Source organism: Mizuhopecten yessoensis, unplaced genomic scaffold (assembly GCF_002113885.1).
Source record: "Mizuhopecten yessoensis strain PY_sf001 unplaced genomic scaffold, ASM211388v2 scaffold3311, whole genome shotgun sequence".
Classification (NCBI taxonomy): Eukaryota; Metazoa; Mollusca; class Bivalvia; order Pectinida; family Pectinidae; genus Mizuhopecten; species Mizuhopecten yessoensis.
Genome location: NW_018404981.1, coordinates 797,689 through 816,593, shown reverse-complemented (window position 1 = coordinate 816,593; position 18,905 = coordinate 797,689). Strand labels below are relative to the sequence as shown.

The 18,905-nt window shown below is 34.5% G+C and overlaps 1 protein-coding gene across 1 annotated transcript; it reads right to left on the bottom strand.

Annotated features, from left to right (window-relative positions):
* Positions 1–7,765: 7,765 nt before the first annotated feature.
* Positions 7,766–8,719, bottom strand: LOC110447319. The gene is made up of 3 exons (XM_021492928.1): positions 8,559–8,719; positions 8,131–8,323; positions 7,766–7,849 (listed from the first exon to the last, which is right to left on the bottom strand). The coding sequence occupies exons 1-3, from the start codon at positions 8,706–8,708 to the stop codon at positions 7,818–7,820; spliced, it is 375 nt and encodes a 124-aa protein (XP_021348603.1). The 5' UTR covers positions 8,709–8,719; the 3' UTR covers positions 7,766–7,817.
* Positions 8,720–18,905: the final 10,186 nt, after the last annotated feature.

Genomic DNA, 18,905 nt, shown 5'->3' with positions numbered 1-18,905 from the left:
TATCAAACTCAGGATTATACATGTGTACCCGAATCCCCACTTAAAGTATCATATTCCTTTTGTCATTCAGACTACCCCACTCCTAACATCTGGCCTGAGATCATGAAACTATCTAAAGTTATCATAAGTTTTGACTAATCCAATCACAAATAACGTAAGTGTATGTATATACATGTATATACTTGGTGTATGTGTATATCTACTTGGTGTATGTGTATATCTACTTGGTGTATGTGTATATCTACTTGGTGTATGTGTATGTATACTTGGTGTATGTGTATGTATACTTGGTGTATGTGTATATATACTTGGTGTATGTGTATATATACTTGGTGTATGTGTATATCTACTTGGTGTATGTGTATATATACTTGGTGTATGTGTATATCTACTTGGTGTATGTGTATATCTACTTGGTGTATGTGTATGTATACTTGGTGTATGTGTATATATACTTGGTGTATGTGTATATATACTTGGTGTATGTGTATATCTACTTGGTGTATGTGTATATCTACTTGGTGTATGTGTATATCTACTTGGTGTATGTGTATATCTACTTGGTGTATGTGTATGTATACTTGGTGTATGTGTATGTATACTTGGTGTATGTGTATATCTACTTGGTGTATGTGTATATATACTTGGTGTATGTGTATATCTACTTGGTGTATGTGTATATCTACTTGGTGTATGTGTATATATACTTGGTGTATGTGTATATCTACTTGGTGTATGTGTATATATACTTGGTGTATGTGTATATCTACTTGGTGTATGTGTATATCTACTTGGTGTATGTGTATATCTACTTGGTGTATGTGTATATCTACTTGGTGTATGTGTATATCTACTTGGTGTATGTGTATGTATACTTGGTGTATGTGTATGTATACTTGGTGTATATGTATATTCAAGGAATAGGAGTGTATCTACTGGTTATATATATATATATATATATATATAATCGTAAAGCCGGATATTGTTTTTAATGTTTACATTTGACTATTTGATTGTTTTACATGATTTAAGTGAGTGATTACAAGAAAGCTGGTTTGAGCACAGAATCCATGCTTGAGCGTGAGAACGGGTTCATGAATACGGACCCTGGACTCGCGTTTCACTCTAAATACACAGCTCAAATACCCTGAGCCATTAAAATCCCCATTCAGATTTACCACTCCTGGTACATATACATGGCCCCTTATTCATATATCAATACTTGAAGTCAGAGAGTTAGTGTTCAAACTCAATTCTAGTTCCAATGAGACCGGTTTTTTATTGTTATTTTTCAATATGTTTGCGCCTGTCTTTTGGACTTCTAGTTTGGTCCCAGTACTGCTAACTCCTTTCATCCCGTCATAAACTAGTGCAACACATATAAATGTTTCAATATAGAGATTGGCAATTTTACATATAAATTGATGCCATAGAGAATCAATACTCGTGTGGCAAGAAAGACAACTCGTAATGTCTTCGTCGAACGTTGCAACAGGCTCATAGGGAAAACACTCGATTTTAAAACACAACGTAACCAGACATTGAAAGTCTTAACAAATTTGATATTTGTACGACAGATAACCTTTTTAAGTACGAGTAAATACAATTAATATATACAGGAGAAATATTGCCTGACATTTCTGTTAACATTGATAACGACAACCTTGTTCATTTCAAAGTATTTGCATTTCTACTGAACTTGGACTCAATATACCTACTAAACATTTTTAAATGTTATTTTTCAATTAACATTTCAGTTGGCTTATGAATACATCAGCAAATTATCTACCTGATTACTCTGTTATTCCGCGGAGCGCGGAAGGTAATTATATTAATATATTGTTATAATTTATTTATTTTTTTGTCAGAAGTTTTCAATTAAATTAAAGAAAAGTAATTTACATCCTAATTTGTGTTTTCGTTGTAATCAATGCAATCATGTTATTTACCTAACCAGGACGACGTCTTACAGTGACGGATGTCATCATAAGCTTCGGTACCTTCATTGGTGTTAGACTTGCACAAGACCGATATTTCAGAAATTATCCAAAAAACATCAATATCACACTGTATGTAAATATAAGGATAGAATCCTTTTTTGTTGAAGAATGGGTCTTAAGGCATTTTTTTTCTCAAGATCCATTGAGGTTTATACCCCATACACAACAACTTGAATCCTTAAATAATTGATTTCGAAGTTATTGATAACATTGAGCTAAACTTTGCATTCAATTTCAATAACAAAAGACACTTTATGATCGTGAAGGCTTTGAATAAAAAAAATTGTTATGATGTATTTATACAAGTATCTTATTTATTTTAGAAGAAAATGTTTCAATGTATATAATTTTCCATAAAAAATTGAGTTGATAGGATAAAATATTATTAAAAAATTGCAGAAGATATCTTATAACGTAAATACGTTATAAAAGATACATATATGTTACAGTATGTCATATGAGATAACTTATAATTTATCATATGGATATTTTATATAAAATATAATGTATCTTATAACTGTAGTGTTTTAAAATACGGGTTTAGCATTGCTTCTTGAATACATGTAGGTTAACTTGCCATGCAATGTGTAATGGTTTAAAGTTATAAATATTCCAGAATCGCGCGAATACACCTCCTTTAGGAGAGTTCATAAATACAGTTACAGACTTATCTCCCTTCGACCATACATTACATCATTGTCTCTCTCACCTTCCACATAAGGAACGTCAGACACCCATGGGATTTCACCTATAAAATTGTTAATTAAGTTTCGTCCTTCTAGGATTCATCAGTGTTGCTAGCGGCCAAAAATGCACGGACATCCATATTGGTCTAAACTACTGTTGACACAGAGGGGGAGGTGCAGAAATCTCCCTAATCATATCAATATCAAAAGTAAGAGGCATACTTTCAAATATAGCAATCAATTATCATATTATAAAAGTTGATAGCCCTGTTAATCAGGAAATCAATTTCAAAAATAACGTTATTCATTTTCCATGGCAATTATTTTTGTAAAGATACATACGCTGTGAAGTTTTAACGTTAACGGAAATGTTATACAAGGGCCGGGGTTTCACTATCAAAATACAATACCCTGTGTCCTCGAATGCCAATGATTGATTCAAATACGTGTTCAGAATTTGGTCAGTTATTTCTATTCTGCACTGTTTCGTTTCCGCTATATCCTCCTATATTCTCCGTCTAGTCTGTCCAATATTATATTGACAGTAGTTGAACATCACTGTAGGAACCTGGTTTACAACAGCACTTAACACTAACTATATTACACCAAGACGTGGCAACGATCTGCCTTGAATAGACACTTTAGGAATATGTGTCCCGTGGGATCACAAGTGGGAGCTCCATTACTGAATGAGACAAGTTTGCGGACAGAAAAACTTATTCCGGCATATAATGGCTAAGGTCAATGGCGGCTGTCGGTGAAGATGACCCAGCTACAATTTGTACTGCTGAGATTGCTCAGTGCGATAGTACTGGAGAAAATATAGCTATGAAATCTTCAGTATCATAAGAGGAACACAACTGGTCAGTGCATGTCGTTCTTGCCCCTGTTAACGTTGCACGTAGCTTGGTCAGAGTTACCAGTGGATTAGGAAATATTCAAACGTCAATACAATTGCATGCAGAATATCTTATATCATCTCACTTCTATAGATGTGTTACGACAGATCAGATTGGTGTGTTTTGAGGATTGCTATAGATTTTTAAGCCCTTTGTTTTTTACAAGCAACAATTCGAAAATTTTACTAACCACTGTTTACAGTTAACCGACATTTGTGCAGCAGGGTCTGGTGTAATATTTTTTATATATATTTAAGAATGTCACTTTAAGTCAAAACGTTACATGACAAAGTCACAACGATTTGTTTTCTCACATACATATGCTTACTCTATACTTATAAGGTATGTTTTAACAAACAGTACACTTATGATACATGTAGGAATCATTGGTTATAGTGAGGTCATAGATACATACTCCTTGTACTCTACCATCCAGAAATGTCCTTTAACAACAAATCGGGTTACTCCAGGTAAAATAATAGAGAAGATATACACCGGACAATTTTTTTCAAATTAAAAAGTTATACGTCACAGTGACCTAATTATTGCACTCTGTCATACCAAGATGCCCTTGTCCAACAAATCTGGTTACGACATATGAAAGAGTAGAGAAGATATGTTCCGGACAAACTTCTCGGAAGGCGATGGACGGAGTGCAAACCTATAGCCCACCATCTATGACTGTTTAGATTCCTGAGGTAATATTGTAAGTCATACAGTATAGAATGCTTGAACAGACACCAAATTGAGTGATGTTTGGTCGCGCACTGAGAACCAATTAGACACAAAACCACCAAGAAAACACAAGANGGGGGGAGGGGGGGGAGGGGTGTTAAAACAAGGTTTTATTTGAAGAGCACGCGTCTTCTGCTTTATGGATTACACCCACCATGTAAAGCAAAGTCGTGTACCGGGAACAGGGGGAGCGCGGATGTTATTATAAAGAAAGGGAAAGATCAACCATCGGGGACATTTACTGATGAGGAAACTATTTACATGCGCGTTGTTGAATGGCAGTGTCCAACATTTAAAATGGTTAAACCATAACATATTTATACTGTACATGTCACTGCTGGTATATAGTAGGCAGGGTGTGTGGACCAGGGTTGGAGGGTCTGGATGGATGTTTTGAATACCTCCAACGATGGTGATAGTACATTATCGTAGATTATCGTACAGCTTAGTAGTAAGACGTCTTTGCTGATCATGTTGTAAGGAATGATCGAGAAAAGCGGCTGACGTAGAGCAGTCGGTGTTGTCCTTGATTTTAAGCTCTGGAGGGTATATACATGTACATGTACGATCGATGTGGTCGATGACTATCTTGTTATCCAATATTTTCTGAATGTGAAATCGAAAGACTCCGGCTAGGTTGATGCGACCTCTCTTGATAGGTCATCAATAAGTTCAGCTTCATATGAAAATAGAAACAATCGCCCAGAAGAGAGGAACAGTTTGTTCTCATGAAAATGCATGCAGTCTGCTGGAAAATATTTCCATCGAATCAACAAAGATATTGTCAATCAGGAACTCAATCATTCTCGCAATATCGTCTTCAGTATATTTCATTTTGGGTTTGATGTACTTTTTACAAGTATTTATTTATATGGCCGTTCGCCGTTTCTTTGAAAAGAAAGCTATCATAACAAGAGAATGGAGACAGTTTAAACGGCTGGGGGATTGCCTATACTACAAAAAAAGTTTTCATACGTTCGAAAATACAGTATGGTCGAATTTTACGAATTCGACTGATTCACAAATAAAAGAATGCTTTCCAATACAGATTTCTCTACCGAACCTGCTAATCTCAGACATGTCATTTTGAGATCAACAATAAATTGGTATTGTCGCCTTTGAGTTAATGAAAAAAACATCATATCATGTAATATTTGTCAAATGATTCCTTTTTTTGTCGATTTCGTTTTAACGCAAAAACAAAACGAAGCAAAACAAATACCGGGACTTGCTGAATAGCACACAAAACATAATTATATGTAACTTTAAATATTGAAATTATTTCTGATGAATGACTATATGCCACAGAAATGCGGCTTCATATATACAGGATTAATATTAACAGCAGCAACAATATCGGCTGGGGTAAAGGTCAGAGAAATCCCTCCCCGAGGACTCCTAGCAGCATGTATAAGTCTCGTAACAGGAGGTGGGAAAAATCTCCGGATAGAGAACATTTAAATACCTTAATCGATTTCAACTTGCATAATTGTTGGATTTAACATGTTCAGCACGAAGTCACCACAGTACCCTAAAATCTTTCTTTTATTCTTGTTTTCTTGCCGAGACATCATTAAAACACACTAATAGTGAGAACACCTCCAGTACACTTAACCAGAGAGTTTAAAACGTTGATATTCAAATCGTACAAGGAAATACAATATATCAAAAACAAAAACAAGTTAGTGACCAGTCTATTATTCAACTCTTATTCACCTTAAATTCGGCAAAAAGGTAGAACTGGGTCACCACTACATTTCATCGTGTAAATATCCCGTCTTTGGAACAATAACCTTTAGAGGGTTACAAAAATTACTCAATATTAACATAAATATTTCACTTTGACATAAAGTTACATATATTACAGACGTTTCTAAAAGATCACGTGATAAGAACCAATTTCGTAAAAATCACGTTACGTATTCGTTTTTGATAATTGTGTAACAGTTGAAAAAAACATGGCAGGCCCTCTTATGAGGGAACCGTCCTTGTACAAACGTGAGCAACGTCTCGTAAAACAATTTTACTAGAGTATCAACAATGTCAGAACCACAATAATGATTCTATAATATACAGTTAAAGTATGGGGGTTGAGGGAAGCCGAGGGAAATAGACATGGTTAATGGACACCAGAAACCTGCTATATCCCTCAGCCCCATACTTTAACCGTAACCTTCATGAGGTGACATCAATTGTACAATTTAAACACAAGCATTTTCTCTATACTGTAAGTTATGGTTTGTATATAGTTGTGGGATCGCACAACGGTGTGTGCACGATGGGTGAACGATAAAAAGCTGGACGATCATTGCTTGCGCACATCTGTGCGCACGATGGACGGACGTTGTGCGATAAAATTTGTGGTTGGTGTAAATTGAGGAATGCCTTAACAATTTATACGGTTTCGTGGTTAAACAAATAAACTTATCTTTCTGTCTATTCATTCTTATATTTAGAAATTGTGTTTTCTGTGTTTTCAAACAAACTTAGTCGACACATGTAAAATTACAACACAATCCCGTATACAGGTAAACATGTAAAGGTTATTGCATGTTTTTTGAGTAACAAGGGATTTATTACACCCGAGCGAATCATACATGGTTTTATCAACCTAGGTTAGCAATATTGACCGAGGACGCAGTCCGAGGTCAATATTGCTTACCTAGGTCGATAAAACCATGTATCGATCGAAATCACCATGCTATAATAGTTTTATTATTTTAATTGATTTTTTCAAAATTGAAGAAAAAAATGTAAAAAAATATAGTTTTCCATTTTTTTTCCATTTTTAATTAAATATCTGCAATAATCATTTAAATATCTGCAATAATCATTGATCAAATTACTGAATCAATCCTTTNAACAGTTATTAAGCACAGGTTGGGTGGGGAAACTGGGCATTTGAGGCATCCTAGGGAACACTGGTATATTGCGCACTAGGGATCTGTACTCCTCATCACTGGGGAGGCTAATTGTGCGTGCAATGTCATCGAATCCTAAATTGTTCTCTCCTAATTCCAACATTAGGGTGTTCTCTTGTGAATGTGACAGTGGCTCTAGGTCAAAACTGACACCCATCAGATCATCGGCACTGTTGTTGGTCACCGTAGATGTAATATCCTCTAACACAGATGGCCCTCTATGTCCAGTGTTAACGCCTTTCATTTTCTCGCTGATCGTTGTCGACATGATTTTCTTAGTGTTCTCGTCCGTTTTTCCAGAATATGTTTTTAGTGATGTTTCTGCTCTATGTCCTGTTACCGTCATAATGTGCCGACTCGGTATTTGTGCGGCATCAAGCAAGTGCACAGTAGTCGCCCTCAGTGAATGGTTGGTATAGACTCTTGACAGTCCGGCTAACTTGGAGATATCGTTCATGAAGCACCCCAGCTTGTTGTGACCCAATGAAGAGTTGTTGAAATAAATCCCATCCTTGGGAGTAGCCCTCACCATTTGGAACAGCCTGTTGTTCTGTGGGTTAAGCATCCGGAGATACTTCATAATGACCTAACGGGACATCTCTCATTTTCTGAAAGAGAAGAATGTGAATTACTACTTGCAAATACGTGTTTTTATTCTAGGTTTATAAGAAAAAGGGATAAAATAAAATGGACCAGCTACAAACTGTTGCTGTTACTATTTCTTCCCCTAGATTTCTATATTTATAATAAAAATGTGCACACAGTGGGTAATTTGATAATAACAATTCCCATTATGACATTTATTTATTTGTATAACTGTTATGGATATTTGTGACAACAATGACATTAAATCTAGTAATTGTTGTCGTTCTACAGTGTATAAACATACCTTTTATTTCATACATTCTGCCGTCTCCTGACCTGTCCGAGTCATCCTGGTGGTTCTTTGTCCTCTCTTCTGTGTCTTTGTACACGTACATACAATGCTTAGCATCCGTTGTCACAGCAAAGTCAGATCTTTTCAAGGTAGCAAGATTTTCCCTGCCTCTTCTGCCAAAATGCAGCATCAAGTCGACAAAGACCTATTCAAAATACAGAATAAAAATATTTAGAAAAAAGCAGCCTGACATTTTTTTGCTAAAATTCGTTAAATATGCTACACTGCATGGTAGTCTTTTGCAAAATTACAGGAATATGAATTACAGTCAACAGTTTTAATCTGTAGCATTTAATTATATTCTTGCTTTTTTGTGTGTTTTTTTAAATGGAAGTATTTAAAGACATATGTCTGTATGTTTAGTATCTACAAATAATTACATTGTACTGTAGTAGCTGCCTAGATTCCCTATCACTTGACAGGTAAGCATACAATGTCTCCAGGTCGTCGTCATTGATTGGGGGGTGATGCTCAACAACTGCTTTACCCTGCCTTTTTAGCTCCTTTGTCATGGAATTGAACGCATTCATGCTTTTTTTAAATCCATCTCCTTTGATCAGGTTAGCATCACTCCGTGTCCCNGATACAAGTTATGTTATAACACATTAGGCTGATACAGGTAAATTATTACACACCTGACTGACACATTTGGGAAGGTTATATCGCATGGGTAAAATTGATTGTATTCTTAACAAGAATTCAGAAATAATGTTGAAGCAGACTCTCTACAAACCGGAACCCTCTACAATCCAGAACTCTCTACAAACCACCCAAATAATATGGTCCCTCTGGTGTTTGGTCTAAACAGAGTCCACTTATCATCAATATCCAGTCACATTTCATTAAGGTATTGTGCAGATTCAATCCAATGTATCAAGAGTATGATAATTAATTATGCATAGAATTTGCCGAACTTTAAACTCAGCCTTTGTCTTTCTATAATATACAATTATAGCATGGTGATGAGGTCGATACATGGTTTTATCGACCTAAGTTAGCAATATTGACCAAGGACGCAGTCCGAGGTCAATATTGCTAACCTAGGTCGATAAAACCATGTATCGACCGAAATCACCATGCTACAATAGTTTTATTATTTTAATTGATTTTTTTCAAAGTTGAAGAAAAAAATGTAATTTCCATTTTTTTTAGTCACAAATTTTAAAATTAACTAATCAAAAATATCAGAAAAATAACATTTTTTAATTAAATATCTGCAATAATCATTTAAATATCTGCAATAAGTGACTTCAGTGTTAATCTTGATCAGTACTGTGTTTGTCTCCCATGAGGTGTTAATCAAGCATCTAAATGACTTCACAAAAATTCCAGAATCTATTTATAGCAGGTCAATAACACTTTTTCTACCAACTTTTTTGAACACCTGCAAACCACTCAGGTTTATAACTACTTTTACAGGTGGTCACATGATGTTGTTTCAGCCAATCAGAGTCAGCTCAAAATCAATTAAAATAATAATATAGATTATAGACTGGTAATTAGTTATATAGATTATAGACTGGTAATCAGTTATATAGATTATAGACTGGTAATCAGTAATATAGATTATAGACTGGTAATCAGTAATATAGATTATAGGCTGGTAATCAACTATATAGATTATAGGTTGCCGACTAATTATAGATTATAAACTTGTTAACAACTGTGGATTATGGATTAGTTATCAACTATAATTGTTTTGGCCTAGTGATCAACTATAGATAACATATAGCGCGGTGACCAATTTCAGATTATGGCCTAGTAATCAATATGGAGGTACCTTCAATAAATTAAATGCATGTATATGTTAAAACTACCTTTACAATTATTTGTAATATTTCAACTAAACCCTATTATAGAAAATAATATAAACTGCATCATATTGTAAATGGGATTAAGAAACAGGTCGGTACAAATTATTGGATATGATGACGCCAATGGTTCATCCCTATGTTCAGCGTAAATGCAACACACCCTATTGAGGACGATGACGTCACAAAATAAATTTAAAAGAATCCACATTGCCTGTAAAGCATCCTAAATATCAAGACATGTTTCAATTAATTACAAAGATCGTTTCATAAGATAAGTTTTAACATCTGTTTGCGTTCACCTTAATCATGTCCGTTCTCCTTAACGGGCAAAGTAAATGGACGAGTTGAGCTATTTTGGGTCCGTAACGTGGTGATGGTCTATTCAATTAGACAACAGAAATGCTTTATATATTGTATCAGGAAGCGGTTTTTTGGGCCGGTGTAACAAAGGTATGATGTACAGGACGGAAAAAACAAGGGATTTGTATGTTATCTTAAGCACGGGTTTGTTTATTTCCGTTAGAAATGCCGTGTTGAAAGAGAATATCTGATGGTGCATTGCGTGTATGCCTAACTGTAATCAGTTTTCTATCGCTCGATACAAGCTCGTTATCATAGCGGTATTCTTAACACATCAGCCATTTTTTCTTAACGGGCAATCTATTGAACATATACCATTTTACAATGAAACACAACTCACGTCCACAATAGTTCCCTGCTGTGTCTAAAATATCGTTCTGTCGGCAAATTATATCGTTCTGTCGGAAAATTATATCTTCCTGTCGGTATATTATATCGTTCTGTCGGCAAATTATATCTTCCTGTCGGTATATTATATCGTTCTGTCAGCATATTGTACCGTCCTGTCGGCATATTATATCGTTCTGTCAGCATATTATATCGTCCTGTCGGCATATTTTATCGTCCTGTGGGTATATTTTATCGTTCGGTCGGCATATTATATTGGTCTGTTGGCATATTGTATCGTCCTGTCGGCATATGATATCGTTCTGTCGGCATATTATATCGTCCTGTGGGTATATTTTATCGATCTGTCGGCATATTATATCGTTCTGTCGGCATATTATATCGTTCTGTCGGCATATTATATCGATCTGTCGGCATATTATATCGTTCTGTTGGCATATGATATCGTCCTGTCAGCATATTATATCGTTCTGTCAGCATATTATATCGTTCTGTCTGCACATTTTATCGTTCTGTTGGTATATTATATCGTCCTGTCGGCATCATAGTTTTCAGAGCTAATATGTTTGAACTTCAAATTGAAAGTTTCTTACATCTTTTATTAATCATGATTGTAATTTAAACTTGATTGATTCGTTCATTGCTTATTTCTGAAAATATGATGAAAGTACTAGAACCCATGGCACAATTAATCAGTTACAAAATTAGGTAATATTAATTTTAAAAAAACACACTATTTTAGCAGATATACATGTAGCTGTCGTGGCATTAACTAATAATAACAAAGACCACATTTAATATATCTTATTACTATATTCACTGCGTGTCAAACAATACATTAAGGCAGAATTTATAAAAACAAATAATAAAAATATTATGGAAATAGTTTTCGCTACTCTTTCATATACAACAGTATTATTTATTTATTTATTTATGGTGTTTAAATCTTAAATTTTATATAATTCACACTATTACGAACTATAATCATATGAAAATACCTAGTACTTCACAAATAAACGATTTACCCGTAAAATATATGTAGTTCAAATGAACCAGTTATCACTTTCACGAATCCTTCTGAATGGAACTGTGAATTTGTTGAGATATGGATATTGACTATGCGCTAAAAGTCCCATGTGACAGGTCTGACGATGACGTCACGCTTTATGGATTAACTGATTGCATATCGCATGTGTCTCTGTCTTATGACGACATATTATGACGACATCTTATTGACGACATCTTATCGACGACATCTTATGACGACATCTTATTGACGACATCTTAAGCTTATGACGACATCTAATGACGGCCACTGTGACTGTAGAAAATGCTAGTCGGTTAGCTTTGTCAATATAAATGGACACTGGATCTGACCAATCAGACAACCGTTGGATACGTATTACTTAACAATGTATATAGGCAAGGACGTACTAACGATAGTGAAGGCAAAGAAATTTGTCAGCTTTCAGGGCAATCCACCTCTTTATAACGACAAAACATGAACAATAACATATCACAACATATAAGACAGAGGAACAGTGACCCTGAAACAATATATGTACTACGTCTCGGAATACCTAACAGAAAACCAATGCTACATGTAGCTGATAAAATACACTGATTTTTACGCATATCCCTTCGGCCGGCTGGTAGCCGAAAGGTAATATGTATGGTGAAGAATTCATTTTGTAGTCGTGACATTGTGAACACAAGGGAATAGATAAAACAATTAACATTAATTTTAACTAAAGCTAGATTGAATAGTATTTGGTCGATTGGATGATTGAAGTGAGTTGATATTAGGACGAAGTCAACATTAAGTGCTTTGCGGTTAAAACTGTGTGGTGCCCAGCAGATTCACCTCTCTTCTATCGACGCTGGTTTTTCTAGGCACCCGTCTTTATTTGAACTTAGCTGGTGCAATGACGTGACACCACATGTAAATAAACAAATGATGTCAAGGCCTAATTAATCCACCACCATATGAAATCAATCAAAGCAATATTCAATCTATGCTCTAAATCAAAGCAAATCATCAGAAACGAAAATTTTTGCAGTTGGTCCTGTCAATATGTCTTCAGATGTTTACACACTATTCACACGGCGTAGGCGTGTATCATTAAGTATACACCTCCACACAGCGTGGGTGTAGATATACCGGGTGGGAGCTGATAACCTATCGTTTATTTTCCAGTCGTCGCTAGCTTTCCATGCGCATTAGCTATGTTCTTGAAGTTTGTACTTTTGGGACTCGTAGACATGGAAATATCAAAACAGTAAGACAAATTGATGTTTATCCTACATTCAACATGTAATTATACCGGCTTAATATTTATAAACGAAGATCGATGGTGATTTGATTACATTCGACCAGTCTGATGACACAAAACAGACGTGAACTTGGTCCGAAACACCAACGTCCCGACTGACGTCAAACGATTAAGTTGTCAGTACTGTCCATGGTAAGCAAATTTCACACGAGGACAATTACTGTAATCTAAACCAAGAACTTCGTATGGGTATTGTAATGAATTAGGTCCAGAGGAAAAGGGGTTTTCGACATGTGGGCGGTATGATATTCACTCTAGCTAACCGTCATCTGATATCATCACTAAATATAGAAATGGTATTTTGTGAAAGTCCTTTCATGAAGGCATTTAATCAATTTGTTAACGTAAAATTAATTTAAAATTTAAATTTATCTTTATAATTGCATGGTTTGTACTTACATTACAAGCAATTGAACCATAAAACTGAGTTGCCACTCAAGCATTAATAGTCTATAATTGTCCCCATAAAAGTATCGCTGCTGCTTTTAGTTCATCCGTTTGTTACTCCGTCTGTATACATTATACCATGGAGATAATTTCAAAGAATATCCTCCTCACGAAATGTTAGTAACACGCTTCATGGAAATTGCATGTGTCCAGTTGGCATTCAAATTGCCTATGAATGCCAGCTGTGGTCATTTCAATGCTTAAATATGAGCTTTTCAGAGTGAATGACGTTTATTTTACGAATTTGCTAGCAATTCATGTGCTGATTAGCATATTGCTAATCGGTACAGCTTTTGGTTCATGAAACATTGGAACAGCGATAATTCTTTATTTGTGCTTTCGGTTTCTTTAAAGCCTTGACAATGGAAATCTCAAAATATAATATTTATTATTATATACATTGTATGTGTTTGGATTAGTGATCTCTCAGTTCCTGTTATTGTGTGTTTTTGTTTGTTGACGTCTCAGTTTCTGTTTTTGTGTGTTTTTGTTTTATTTTGACGTCACAGTTCCTGTTATTGTGTGTTTTTGTTTAATTTTGACGTCACAGTTCCTGTAACTGTGTTTTTGTTTAATTTTGACGTCACAGTTCCTGTTATTGTGTGTTTTTGTTTTGTTTTGATGTCTTAGTTTCTGTTATTGTGTGTTTTTGTTATTTTGACGTCGGAGTTCCTGTTATTGTGTGTTTTTGTTTTGTTTTGATGTCTTAGTTCCTGTTATTGTGTGTTTTTGTTTTGTTTTGATGTCTTAGTTCCTGTTATTGTGTGTTTTTGTTTAATTTTGACGTCACAGTTCCTGTAACTGTGTTTTTGTTTAATTTTGACGTCACAGTTCCTGTAACTGTGTTTTTGTTTAGTTTTGACGTCACAGTTCCTGTTATTGTATGTTTTTGTTTTGTTTTGACGTCACAGTTCCTGTTATTGTGTGTTTTTGTTTTATTTTGACGTCACAGTTCCTGTTATTGTATGTTTTTGTTTTGTTTTGACGTCACAGTTCCTGTTATTGTGTGTTTTTGTTTTGTTTTGACGTCACAGTTCCTGTTATTGTATGTTTTTGTTTTGTTTTGACGTCACAGTTCCTGTTATTGTGTGTTTTTGTTTTATTTTGACGTCACAGTTCCTGTTATTGTATGTTTTTGTTTTGTTTTGACGTCACAGTTCCTGTTATTGTGTGTTTTTGTTTTGTTTTGACGTCACAGTTCCTGTTATTGTATGTTTTTGTTTTGTTTTGACGTCACAGTTCCTGTTATTGTGTGTTTTTGTTATTTTGACGTCTCAGTTCCTGTTATTGTATGTTTTTGTTTTGTTTTGACGTCTTATAGTGTAGGTCCTATTATTGTGTGTTTTTGTTGTTTTGACGTCTCAGTGCCTTATCTTGTGATTTTGTTTTGTTATAACGTTTCAGTTACTGTTATTGTGTTTTTGTTTTGACATCTCAGTTAATTTTACTGCCTTTTTTTGTTTCGTTTTGACGTCTCACTTTCTGCTATCTTTTTTTTTTTTTTTTTTTTTTTTTGACGTCTCAGTTCCTTTTATCGTGTTTTGGATTGGGGGGCCTGTCAATTCCAGTTAGTGTACTTTTTCTCGTGTCCTGGTTACGTGTTTTTGTTTTGTTAACTTCTACCCCTTGATCTGCCATTGCAGCTTACTGCTTATATTTTCATTTTACAGTTAAAACAAATGGTGTCTATTAAATTTTAGAACTTCCGATTCTTATCGTCAGGCCCGGATAAAATCAAGATCAACTCCCAATATAAAAGCTGACATATCGCGCTGTTTCCTACAGAAAAATGAAATGTTATCATGTTGGTTAATATGATTTTAATATGCAGACTTTAATTAAACAAAAAGATAATATTTAGTTTATCGATGATAATGCCATACATTACATTTTAAGGACTATATTAGTACGACCTTTTTAGGCGAATATTTGTTTAAAAGTTCATATTTGCTTAGTCCGCAAATAGGAATTTCAATTTCATTCTTATAATACGAAGCTACTCTTAATTATATATTATTAGTAATACAGTAAAAGCCTTGACGCTAAAATGAATATACATGCAATACATGATATACAACTTCCATATATATATATTTAAAATATATTACCTGTAACTGAGCGAGATCAGGTTATCTCGTTCGAGGGCTGTAACATATTCGTAACCGAGTCGTTAGCCGAGGGTTACATAACCTTAGCCCGAGTATATATGAGATAACCCGATCTCGGTTAGGTACTGGTCGTCTAATATAAAGAGTCTTTCTCTTTTTTCTCTCTGTTTCGCGTAAGCATCTTTGAATTTTTGATTTAACAAATAGTTTTTGAAAAAATTTTAACACATTCTTAACTACGTTTTTAGAAATATTTGAATATTTTTAACAATTCAATTGGGAATAAGGTTTTTGAAACTTGTTATTTTTTATTTATAAAAGGGATTTCTGGTACAATATGGAAAAATAGATACGATTTCTTTTTCATACTCCCTTACAGCCATACACACGCTCACTGCATTCACATATACTCACTCATCATTTCATAATGTTTTGTTATCATCATCATCATCATCACCCCGATATCTTTATCATGAGATTGACATAATCCTCATCGTTATCATCCTCATCAGTATAATCATCATCATACTGATTGCATCGTCATGAGACTCTAAACATCATCATCATCATCATCATCATCATCATCATCATCGTCATTACCATTATCATCATAATCATCACACTGATATATCCATCATGACACACAATCATCATCCAATTGACATACACTTTTTCATTATTATTATAATCATCATCACGATTGAAATCAACCTCATTCTCACAATAATATCGGTCGTAATCACACTTGTCATCATCAGCAAATTGATATCATCATCATTACTGAAATCAACATCATTCTCACAATAGTATTGTTATCACACTGTTGTCTTCTCATCATTACCCAGACATTTTCATCATGACATTGACAAAATCTTCATCATAGTTTATACTCTCACCAATTTCATCCGCAAGACACTAAAATTATCATCATCATCATCATCATCATCGTCATAATCACACTGCTTTCATCATTATCACACTCATGCTATCATCAACCTCTAACTGATACCATCTTCATCGTATAACAATAAAACCATCATAACTTACACACCGATATATTCATCATGATACAAAGTAGTTATCACATTGATGTGCTCATCATCATAATAAGCAAAAATACCAATTTTATTCACATGTGAGTGTTAATTTGCTAAAGCATATCATACCATCTCTCTCACACCTTTCATACTTTCTCACACCTTTCATACTTTCTTTTGATATACATTCTTAACAATTTAAATGTCTTCTGATGTACAGATGTATTATAGAAAGAAGAGGGAAAGGAAAAGAAAGGGAACTTTGATACAGTCAATTACAGAAATATCCTCAACCATTGCTATTTCAAATCTTGTTGATTCATACAACTATGTGCAGGTATAGGAGGAAATAAGATAGCGTCTTCAGGAATAGTAAAATATCCAGGGGTCTAAGGTTGGAGAGAGAGAGATGGGGAGATGATGGGAGAGAGGATGGAGATTGGTTATCACATTAACCTGTCGATCGTAGAGTAACAGTTTTATTATATCAGCTCAAAATTCTTAGAGTATTACTTTCTATTACTGTTACCCCCTAATTGGTTTTTCTACATATAAATCATAAAATTGAGGGTATTATGGGATATTAAGAAGGTTTTGCCACTTTTCCCAGTCTCTATGTTTTTCATCTTTACCTTTCACTATATATTTCTGTATCTCATCAGTCTCTTTTATTCAGTTTTTAAGGCCATTTACTGATAGAGCTTTTTCTAGGCATCTTGCTTTTTAAATATAATATTTTATAATAAGAATGATTTGGTTATCTACTTTGTATCGAGTTCTGGACTTATCATATATACCAAAGATAAATGTTTCCTTATTTAAAGCAAAATGAATAAACAAAGCATCTAAGAAAAACTCAAGGTTTGTTAATAAATTCTGAACTTGATTACACCCTCATAATGCACGCTCTATTGTTTCAATGTCTGATTTACAAAAATAACAATGAGGATTATTTACTATTCCAGCCCTGTACAGATATGTGTTTGTGGTTAAGATGAGTTGATTAACTCTATACTGAAACCATTGTAGTGTTGTGTTTTTAGTTACTTGAAATGGTATTTTGTAGATATTTCTTCATGTAAAATGTATTATCATTTTTTTAAGCTTACTGTATTGAAATCACATTTCCCAAACTTACAATTATGTATCTTTCTCTTTAATCTTGATAACGGTTATTATAATGAAATATGTTAAGAATGAGATAGCAAACCTGGTCAAATTAGTGTGCTTATACTGCAAAAATAGAGTAGGTCATCAGAACGAAAACCATTCAGTCTGTAGATACCTCATACGGATAGAATATGGAAAAGTAAGATATCAAAGCACCAACAAAACATAGACAAAATTAGTTATCAAATCTATACAAACGAAACAATACCAGAAACCATGTAAAACAAACAAAAGATACATTGCATAATCTTTGTTGACCCTGAATTCTGTTGAGATTTTTTTGGATGGTCACGGCCCATTCGTTTCACGTTTTTCTCAGTTCCGTTGCTTGCCTTTTCGGATACGCTTGGGTTTCGTTTATTATTTTTATTGTTACATTGAAACTTCGGTATATGAATTAAATAAGTGAATTAAAATCTAATATGTAGCATTTGTGTGTTTGTTTGTGCTAGTAGAACCACAAAAAACAAACACCTTGATACGTGCGTCCACATTAGTCGCCCGATACGTGCGTCCACATTAGTCGCCTGAGACGTGGGTCCACATTAGTCGCCCGATACGTGCGTCCACATTAGTCGCCTGATACGTGGGTCCACATTAGTCGCCTGATACGTGCGTCCACATTAGTCGCCTGGTACGTGCGTCCACATTAGTCGCCTGGTACGTGCGTTCACATTAGTCGCCTGGTACGTGCGTTCATATTTGTCGCCTGGTACGTGCGTTCACATTAGTCGCCTGGTACGTTCACATCCATTTTATATTTTAAGTCTCTTTTAACCTGCACAGATGATACATGTTCTGACTTTTAAGTAACGAATATGTATTGAAAATTTCATTGGTTACGTTTTTTCAAACAAATGCTTTTAAACCAACAGATGCACCATTTGCCTCTATTATTTATATCCTGATATAGTCACATTTGACAGTTCCAAAAGTAACCAAGTGAGCGACTTTATAAACGAATTAATGATAGGATACCTATCTCGTTTTGCATGCGTAAGGTTGAACTCGACTCTTATTTGAAAACAAAAGTGTACATATATTTTCACATACAAATTATAAGTCCGTTAAGGCCGTATCATAAGTATCTATAAGAACAGTAACACATGG

Bases quoted from the DNA above. Each gene is read 5' to 3' on its own strand.
- LOC110447319 (XM_021492928.1), bottom strand. From the start codon at position 8,708: ATGAATGCGTTCAATTCCATGACAAAGGAGCTAAAAAGGCAGGGTAAA. The intron at 8,324-8,558 runs GTAATTATTTGT...TATTTTGAATAG, and splicing joins GGCAGCTACTACAGTACAAT to GTCTTTGTCGACTTGATGCT. The intron at 7,850-8,130 runs GTATGTTTATAC...CTTCTCTTTCAG, and splicing joins CAGAATGTATGAAATAAAAG to AAAATGAGAGATGTCCCGTT.